Here is a 9790-nt window from a genome sequence, read left to right as displayed (position 1 = left end):
ACACAGTTCTCCTTGTTTATTTGCAGTTGGTGAAGTACAGAGTGACTGTCTGTGTCTACCAGGGTATGGTCTTCCCCTGATAATCCAGGAAGGCCCCATTATGCTCGTCAGTCAGGGAGTCCATCACACGGAGAAGCCCCTCCACACTCTCTGGAGCTTCCATGTGTGCCTGGTGGTCACAAACACACACACTTAACGTTTAGCATGTCGTTGCTGTCGGACAGAAACCTCCTATCTCCATATTCTAATGTTTTTTTGTTAGCCCTACTTGACCTACAGTGTCACACACACAAAAGCTTCAAAAGTAGCAGATCCACAAGGTCGCTTTTGAGCTTGTCGATCTGCTACTTTTACAGATTTAAAAAACATACATTTTCTAATACATGATAAATATTTAATCAAGATCCTCTTAGCAGCAAGTAAAAATGCAATCACACGACGCTGGTGCCAGCAGGACCCACCAACGAAAGATCAATGGATGGACATTATTGAGGAACTGTATGCTATGGAAAAACTAACATTCATACTTAGACTACAAGAGGATAAATTCTATGAAAAGTGGAATCTCTTCTCTCAGCCTAGCGATATTGCAATAGGATTTAATTGAATGTTTTTTCTTTTTTGTAATATGAAAAATGCAGCCTTTTTTCTTTTACTTTTTTACTTTTTGTCTTTTTCTTTTATTTTTCTTTCCGTATAGTCTTGTCAGTTGTTTTTTTCCTGTCTGTTATTCCTTAAATAAAAATTAAGTGGAAAAAAATAAATACAAGTAACAGATTTGGACTTGTATTGATTGATTCTCTATACTCCCAGTCACCCAGCCAATCAGAAGCTCCAGATCAGCTGCAGACTTTGCCCTTTGCAATAACATCACACTGTCTGGATGCATTAATTGCTCTGGTTTCTCTGTGCTTCAGCATAGCCGATTATTGATTCCGTTCCCAACACAGTACATGTACTATGCATGTCACCATGTGAATTACGTTCTTTGGGAATTTAATAAAGTTACTTTTAAATAAATTTTCATTTGCAGTTGCGTTTTTACGTATTATAATTGCCATGTAGTAATTATTTTATTTGGCATTCCATCTTGATGATTTGTTTTCCCCACACACACGTAACGTGTCTTTGAGTACATAGAAAAGCGCTATATGCAGGGCATAGTGGCACGGTGGCACAGTTGGTAGTGCTGTCGCCTCACAGCTAGAAGGTCCTGGGTTCGATTCCCGCTCGGGGCGCTGTGGGTGCTGGCGGCGTGTTTCCTCCTCCGCGTCATCAGTGCCCATACCCGAAGGTGGGGTTGGCGAAAGGGCCTTTCTGTGTGGAGTTTGCATGTTCTCCCCGTGTCCCCTAGGGTAGGTACCCTCACAAAAACATGCAGTAATCCTGGTCACTAAACTGCCTCCCCCTGGCCAGCCGGGGCGCCTGATGGAGGGGAAAGGAACTGGTTGGAATAACGTGTTCCTTCCACGCGCTACGTCCAACCAGGGAAACTCCCCCCTGTCAGGTGTAAAGGAGCAACTTGGACACTCAGGCATGAAGGAAGCATGAGTTAAGTCCGTTGCTCTCCCCAGGTTGGCGGAGGGTGTGTAGAGCCCAGGATCACATTAGATGATTGACACAGGGGTGAAAAATGGGTTACAAAATCGTGGGATAAAAAATATAATAAAAAAAATAAAAAATAAAAGCGCTATATGGGTGTAAAGAGGGTATGTGCATGCATAAAGTGATTGGCAAAGTGAGTTTAACGTTTAATGCAATCAGGGAGGACTTTTCTGTTTGGATGTATGGGCTGTCAAGACCAGAAAGTCACATAACTTCCGGGTATGATGATGATGTCACGCACATACCCTCTATAGTATTATATTTATTATTGTTATTTACCTCACTACCGCCCATCTCTGTTTTCACCCAGCCAGGGTGCAGGCCTGCAAACAGAATCTCATCCTTCCCGAACTCCTCTGAGCAGCACAGCATCAGCATGTTCAACCCCGCCTGACGCCGGTTACAGGAGAGACGGAGAGAAGGAAAGATAAAAGGCCAGTCAGGACTCAGGACATTAGAGGTGAGGGTTCACCACTTCCCCTGTCACATGTTTAACCCATTCTGACCTGAGATCAGATTCATACGAGGTTTCCGCCGGACACACACTGGTCTGATGAACCCATTCTGACCTGAGATCAGATTCATACGAGGTTTCCACTGGACACACACTGGTCTGATTAACCCATTCTGACCTGAGATCAGATTCTAAAAAATGTCAGTCGTTCTTCGATTTTTCAAAAATAGCAGACCTACAAGCTCGTATCGCGCCACTCGGTGGCGCGATATGAGCTTGTAGATCTGCTATTTTTTAAATAGCTAAAGCATAACATGATGCTGACACCAAAATGCGTGCCCGGTCAGAATGGGTTAACTACTTATATCCTACATACGTTTGTACTACCTTATACACAGATAGAATACCAAAAAAGAACTGATCTACAAGCGAGTTTACAGCTCACAGCAGTTTCTACAATGTCTACAGTGTGTGTGTCGTATGCATTGATAAGGACATTGAATGGTCTAGTTATCTGCCTGTCTTCACCTTGCTGACTCGGTAGGACATAACAGGCATGTGGGAGTATGAAGCTGCCAGAGAGGCCATGGAGGCCATCAGTGAGGAGATATTGATGACGGCCGCCTTGCTACAAGACATCCTCTCCGGCGCCCCGCTGGCCCTCGCTGCTGTCTGCACCAGAGGCAGGAACTCCTAATGGTCCACCATGGCCAAGAGGGGGAGAGCAGTGTTAAAGGGACACTTCACCCTTTTTGCAAAAAAATATATGTTAATGACGTTTAGAAGCTTTAGAACACTTTCCTGGGGGTATTTATGTGTGTAATATGTGGTTTTAGATATTTTAGATTGTAGCAGTGAGCCTGTTGTCTCTGATGTCATGGACACTGGGCTCACTTCCTTCCTGGACTACATGTTGTCTCAGTAAGACAGCTCTCCCCCTATCCGCAAGGAGGAGCAGTGCACCAAAGAATTATGGGAATTGTAGTCCAGGAAGGTAGTGAGACCAGTGTCTATGACATCAGAGACAACAGGCTCACTGCTACAATCTAAAATATCTAAAACCACATATTACACACATAAATACCCCCAGGAAAGTGATCTAAAGCTTCTAAACGTCATTAACATATATTTTTTTGCAAAAAGGGTGAAGTGTCCCTTTAAGTTGAAATTCCAATGAAATTCTGTCAATGGAAGTCCAACTTCCTAAAGAGAATTACTTCTAAACTTCCAGTGGATTCTAGAATGAACATAGAAAGAGGTTGGGTGGAGTTTTGCAAACACATTCCTCAAAGTTTATTTACCAACAAGGTGTGCCTTTTAAATTATTTAAAGGTATATTCAGTGATTTCACTTAATTCAAATATCACTTATTTTTTTGTTTTGTTGTGATAATCCTCCCTACTAGAGTGTGCTGGCCATATAAGGAGTTCCTCCCTGTCCCCAGTTAACCCCTGGGGGTCAAAAAACCTTAGGTTTCGTTTTTGACTCTCTATCCTGATTGGACGAAAGGCTGGGTCCCACAGCCAAAAACGAAACCTAAGGTTTTTTGAGTGAAATCACTGAATATACCTTTAAAGGTATATTCAGTGATTTCACTTAATTCAAATATCACTTATTTTTTTGTTTTGTTGTGATAATCCTCCCTACTATAGAGTGTGCTGGCCATATAAGGAGTTCCTCCCTGTCCCCAGTTAACCCCTGGGGGTCAAAAAACCTTAGGTTTCGTTTTTGACTCTCTATCCTGATTGGACAAAAGGCTGGGTCCCACAGCCAAAAACGAAACCTAAGGTTTTTTGAGTGAAATCACTGACTATACCTTTAAGTACTGTGCAATACAAATGGTCTGCTTGCCTAGGCAGATGATCAGATAATTGGCTATTTCCGCCAATTGAACAATTTAGAATTTTGAACTATACGTATAAAATTGTGATTTAAACCAAGAAAAGACACAACTCACCATATTACAATAACCAATATAACCGATAACCATATTACGATAATCCAAAATATCTAGTTTTATATCATATCGATATAATATCTATATATGTCTCCCAACCCCATAACCAACTCGTTGATTTGTATATTATTATTACTTGTGCATCCTAGTCTATACCCTTACTTTAGTCACATTCATAGGGCCCATAATGTTGGTGTTGAACGCAGCCTGCATGTCTTCTGGGCTGGTGGTCATCACGGTGCCATGGGCAAGGACCCCTGCATTGTTGACCAGCAGATTGAGACCACCTGTCCCCACCAGAGAGCCTACCTTCTGGGCAGACTGCTTTATGCTAGAGAGGTCAGTGACATCTGACAGACGGTGAGAGAGAACAGAGAAGCAGTCAATACCAGGCACTCAGATAAACATCAGAACACTGGGCTTTAGTGTAGCGCATGGCTGGTCCCACAGGGGGTTTGACAGAAGAGCTATTGAAAGATTTAATGGTTCAATAACAAGAGCTATTTTACCAAGACGGATGACCGTGATGACGTTAGGATGCTTCTTTGCCAGGGCTTGCAAGGCCTGTAAACAATAAACACAGGAGAAATTGTTTTGGTATTGGAAGCACTCTCACAGATTTTTGTGAAAGAACATTTTATGTAGCACAGCAATCTGGGTAACTATTGGCAAAACAAAGGAAAAACTGTCACAGTCCGAGAGAGAGAATAGTACCACAGAGAACAAGTCTCACCTCACTTCTGGGTCCGTCTGGGTCCCTGCAACAGGCAAATAACTTTAGTATTGGACGCGTGGCTTCCACCATTTGCTTAACCATCTCCAGGCCTATGCCGCGGTTAGCTCCCGTGATAAGCACACTGTATGTTTTAGCAGCCATTTTTCCCCCAGTCTCATTCACCCAGTGCCTGCATCTCACATGGTTGCATCTCACATGACTCAGGCAAAGTCCCTCTGATTAGTTGGATGTTTATCTTAGGGGCTAGCCAGACCACGTACACCCACCAGTTTTTTTTGTTGTGTTTGTGCAGATACCGGTTACACAGAGAATAGTATGTATTTGTGAGCCGGTGGAAATAAATATATGTGTTTGGTTTATTATAATTTGTGTGCTTTTGCTGTGTTATATACTTTTGCATGTTTGTTTGAAATGTTTTCTTTAAGTTGCTATGAGTTTAATTAGAGTGAGATTATTGTCCAGTGATTATAGTTTTGCTTGTTTTGTGAGTTGCATGATTTGTATAACTTGTTTTTCCACTGACTGACATTGAACCCTGGCTGATGCCAAACTAATGACCTGCACCTGGGTTGGGTGTGGCCCAACAATCAGCAGAGAGAGTGAGACGACATGACACCGAGAAGGCACCAGAGTCAGAGACGAGGTGGCGCTGCGGAAGAGAGGTTGCGATACTGCAAGCCAAAGACAGATGGGCCCAGGTGAAAGCCTGGGTCGCCTGTAAGTACCCGACCCCGCAGTATTGCCAACATGACAACCTTCCTGCTTGAGATGTGATTATAAGAGTACTGTGGAACAGATGAACTGGCGTACTTTATTCGTGTGTTTCAGTGACGACCAGATCTGGATCCTTCCCTGACTCTAACCTCCACCTTTGCTGTTTTGCACACTGCTTTGTTTGCACATTGCCGTTTGCACAGTAGTCTATTGAATACATTTTAATACTGATTATTTTAGTTTAGTTGGTTATATAGGATTGGTTAGGGTTTTAGGCTTGGGGCGTTTTAAGTTTCATTGTGTTTTTCTACTGGCCATTTTAGAGTGCCCTTGTATAAGGCAATAAAGTTTGAATTTGTAACTCCCCAAAACCCTGTCCTGTATCAGTCTTTCATAGTTTTCCTTAATTTATATGCTCTTTTTAACTGGTTTTAATATCGAACCTGGGTGTCCTTTTTATTGTTTTTAACCCATTCTGAACGGGCACCCATTTTGGTGGCGGCATCATGTCATGCTTTAGCTATTTAAAAATAGCAGATCTACAAGCTCATATCGCGCCACCGAGTGGCGCGATACGAGCTTGTAGGTCTGCTATTTTTGAAAAATCAAAGAACGACTGACATTTCTAGAATCTGATCTCAGGTCAGAATGAGTTAATCAGACCAGTGTGTGTCCAGTGGAAACCTCGTATGAATCTGATCTCAGGTCAGAATGGGTTAAGAGTTCCCTTTACTCTGTTTTTAAACCAAAGGGTGGCGTAGATCGGCTACCGTTGTTAAATAAGTGTCACAGTATAAACGCACACTGCACTTTAAAACAGTGCACTTTAATCATACTACTGTGGTTCTTAAATAGTTTCTGGTGACTTAAACGGCCACCCGTCACATATTCTCTGCACTGTACTGTACTGCACTGTACTGCACTGCTTACATCCACTTGGAAATGATTATAACAGATGAGAACACTGCTATTTTATGAGATTAAGCACAATTTGCTTGTACTATCAATATAACATGTTCACAGCACATTTCACAAGCATTTTGTGCATAGGCATATACTTTCATTGGACAAAATATATTTCTTAGAGCTGGTCCCAGATTCAGACATTTGATGTTCGTTCCTGGCTGGGTGTCTCATTGTGAGCATATTCTGATTCTCAAACTGCAAAAATAAGTGAAAATGAGAGCTAAATAGTTGAACACACTGCGTTTAATTAACACTTTGAAGCAACCCGGGCCGGTCCGGGTCCCCAGAAGATTAACTTAATGTGCAACATTTGGGCAGCGGTGGCTTAAGGGTTAGGGGAGTGCACTTGTTGCCGGAAAGGCTGCCAATTCGATTCCCCGGACAGGCAGGAAAAATCTGGGTGGGGAAGTGATTGGTCATCACTCACCCAACACTGCTGAAGTGCCCTTGAGCAAGGCACTGAAGTCCCAACTGCTCCAGTGGAGCTGCTTAGTGGCCAACAGTATCAGACTGAGGTTGTACTGGTCAGCTCCCAGGTTTTAATGTGTGTTTCTATGTGCAGGGCATTGCTGAAAATGAGCACTTGTGCTCAGCTACACAGCTCCACTGTGGGTAAAGTACAAGAAGGAGAGCTTACTTGCAAACTGCAAGTAGCCTATAATGACTGTCTTCGTATACTGTTAAAAAAACCAAGGAGCACTAGAGCCAGTGGGCTTTTCTGTTCATTGGGACTCACTACTTTCATGGCTCTGTTGAGGAACTTGACATTTAAATTCATGAGCAGGCTGGATCGCTCACTGAATGGACTCATTGGTCAGTTGACAGACCCAGGCCGTAGTTCTGTAAGGTACACTTCTACCATCAGAGGACACTGGTATAAGAGCCTCGCCTAGAGTAGTAACCTCTTGGGCTGGGTAAATGTACTGTATTTTTTTATTTTTTTTTATTTGTATTCTCCTATTTGTGATGTACTGTCTTACCCTGTGGGCCACGAGCCTGTAATAAAGTTTATATATATACTACCCTGGGTAATATATAGGAAAAAAACTAAACAAAACATTGTTTTCTCACTGACTCAACTGTAAACAAACCAATGTAGAATGCCAATCTGTTCCCAGACTTCTCACCAAGGTATCTGCACATTTTTAAGATGACACTTTAAGTCAAAAAGGTAGGTGGCTAGCATGGGCGGAGCTTGAGGGGGTTCAGGCAAAAAAATAAAATAAAAAAAGATTTGTTTTGTTTTGTTTTTTTTAAACTCAACTTCTGGCTTCTGACTGTAGTTTGTAGGCCTAATCATCTCTCTTATCATGATATGATGACTCGCTGTATGGCTGTAGTGCATGTGTGTATGTGTGTGAGCTGCTGTACTACCTAAATAACACGCTCGCACCCCCAGGCGTCAAGTTCAAGCTCCGCCTATGGTGGCTAGCGCACATCCAGTTCCTGTGTGTGTTTGCTTTTTATATATTCAATACACCATAAATAACTTAGACACAACGTTTCAACCTGATGAAAGCCGTTCACGGCCGAAACGTTGTGTCTTATTTATGGTGTATTGAATAAAAAGCAAACACCTTGGAGCAAACCTGTGTGCGGACTCTCCTCTCTTCACTTTACGTCAAAAGTAATCAACAAACTGGTCAAACATTGGCCAAGTTGTCAACTATTACCTAAAGATAGAGAAAAAAATAAATAGCCAATCTACATTGTGGAAATAGGCAATTTACGGCATTGGCTATTTTCACAATATTTGTCTGTGTGGAACCGAGTCAAACTAATGCATTGACTCTTACAATTCCAAGTGCTTGTCAGGGGGGGGGGGGGGGGGGGGGTTATTTTGGCAGGTCACGGCCTGAAAAGGTTGGGAACCACTGGCTTAGTAGATGCCACTAGAATGGATCTGCTCGCCTGCAGAATAACAATGTTGTCACAAATAATGGAAACGGTCTACTATGAGTCTTGTTGCCAAATGCATCCACCCAAAGGTCCGAAATAACAAAAGGCCAGTTTCTCTGTCCTTCCTTTTCATAAAGTCTTTTGAGAATGGAATGGAAATGGATGATTTTTTCACAGTAGACAGATACAATAGTACTGTAACAAATGTTTCAAGCTTTGAATTGTGCACATTAATGAAATGGAGCAATTCAAACTTCCATTTTAAGCAGACACATTTTCCCATTGACCTATAATGGGAAAATGCGAAAACTCACATTCAAGTATTTTTTCTCTGAAACTGTAAGGGCTAAAGTTACAACACTTGGAGGGGAGGTTCATAATAATTACAAAAATGTATTACAAAATAATTAAGGTCAGCCGGCCTCATGGTGGCTCTATAAAAGCCCACATAACTTACGTTTCGCCCTATAACTCTTGAAACGTAGAATCGTAAAATAAAAAATCTAATTTTCCCTGGATTCCTTGGCTCATGACGCATCTCCCCACTACCTCACAACGTTATTCAAATATGATCATCTGGCCATCATTGTTAGTGCAGGCCCCCTCACATGTTGTGAATGTTCACCATGTGCAGTCTCACTGGCAGCCTCTGATGAACAGCTCACTCCTTATTAATAATTTGCCAATGACAGTTGCTTGCCATCACCACTTGAAACATTAAAAGTCTGGGTGTGTCCCTATATAAACCCTCACCCAGTTCACAACCCTCACACTCCACAGCCCTCACTTATTACAGTCAGCTCCAGCCCCAGGCAGCCATGCGTTATTGACAAATGTACACCTGTGACCTTGGTTCTGTATGTATGTATGTATTATTCTGAGCTACATATCTGTATTCTCCTCTGGTTTTTATGCTGTGTAAAATACACTATACATTATTAATTTGTACCATTTTGTTTGCTTTATCAGAAACCATGGTGAATGGAAAGGAGAAATACATCAGTGTACTGTAATTTGTTACTCACAGTACTATAGAGTCACAATACCAGCCCAATGTACAGACATGTGGGATGTTGTGGCCTTTTGACACGCTGAATCAATCAAGCTTAGGTAGGAGGAAGGTTCTCAAGGGACTTTATTGCTACCATTTGTTTGACATCCCTTTTCCCATTGACTATGGGAAATGGAAGCCATACTCAAAGCCTTTCTCAACGGTACCAAGTCCTTCTAGGTCTCATGTAAAATGTCACTGCTGTGCTGCAGACTAGCCTGAGCTAACGTGTTAGGTTTCTGGTCTAGAGGGGCGGGTCGCGGCTCAGATTTGCGCACGCCCTGATTGGATCTCATCGATCTGTCCGTCACCCCCGGCCCCTCCTCTCCCCCCTAGTGCAGCGCTACGTCACATCATTTGGAGCGACGCCCACCCGGAAGGGTTGACTCCCACTTTTAGACCAGAGCG

The 9790-nt window shown here is 42.5% G+C and overlaps 1 protein-coding gene across 1 annotated transcript; it reads right to left on the bottom strand.

The window, feature by feature from the left end:
• Positions 1-2: 2 nt before the first annotated feature.
• On the bottom strand, positions 3-4930 carry LOC310869678 (C-signal-like). Its single transcript, XM_083780513.1, has 6 exons — positions 4750-4930; positions 4526-4580; positions 4179-4366; positions 2588-2752; positions 1885-1995; positions 3-169 (listed from the first exon to the last, which is right to left on the bottom strand). The coding sequence occupies exons 1-6, from the start codon at positions 4891-4893 to the stop codon at positions 56-58; spliced, it is 777 nt and encodes a 258-aa protein (XP_083636639.1). The 5' UTR covers positions 4894-4930; the 3' UTR covers positions 3-55.
• Between the last annotated feature and the right edge of the window lie 4860 nt (positions 4931-9790).

This window comes from Protomyctophum parallelum (genome assembly GCF_964188405.1).
Source record: "Protomyctophum parallelum genome assembly, chromosome: 13".
Classification (NCBI taxonomy): Eukaryota; Metazoa; Chordata; class Actinopteri; order Myctophiformes; family Myctophidae; genus Protomyctophum; species Protomyctophum parallelum.
Note: the sequence above shows the minus strand (reverse complement) of the source record. Positions and strands in the feature narration are given on the sequence as shown.

What these genes read in the sequence shown, in the direction of transcription:
- LOC310869678 (XM_083780513.1), bottom strand. Translation starts at nt 4,893, where the DNA reads ATGGCTGCTAAAACATACAGTGTGCTTATCACGGGAGCTAACCGCGGC. An exon ending in CAGACGGACCCAGAAGTGAG is followed by an intron (nt 4,581 to 4,749) that starts GTGAGACTTGTT and finishes TATTGTTTACAG; the next exon opens with GCCTTGCAAGCCCTGGCAAA. An exon ending in CATCACGGTCATCCGTCTTG is followed by an intron (nt 4,367 to 4,525) that starts GTAAAATAGCTC and finishes ACCGTCTGTCAG; the next exon opens with ATGTCACTGACCTCTCTAGC.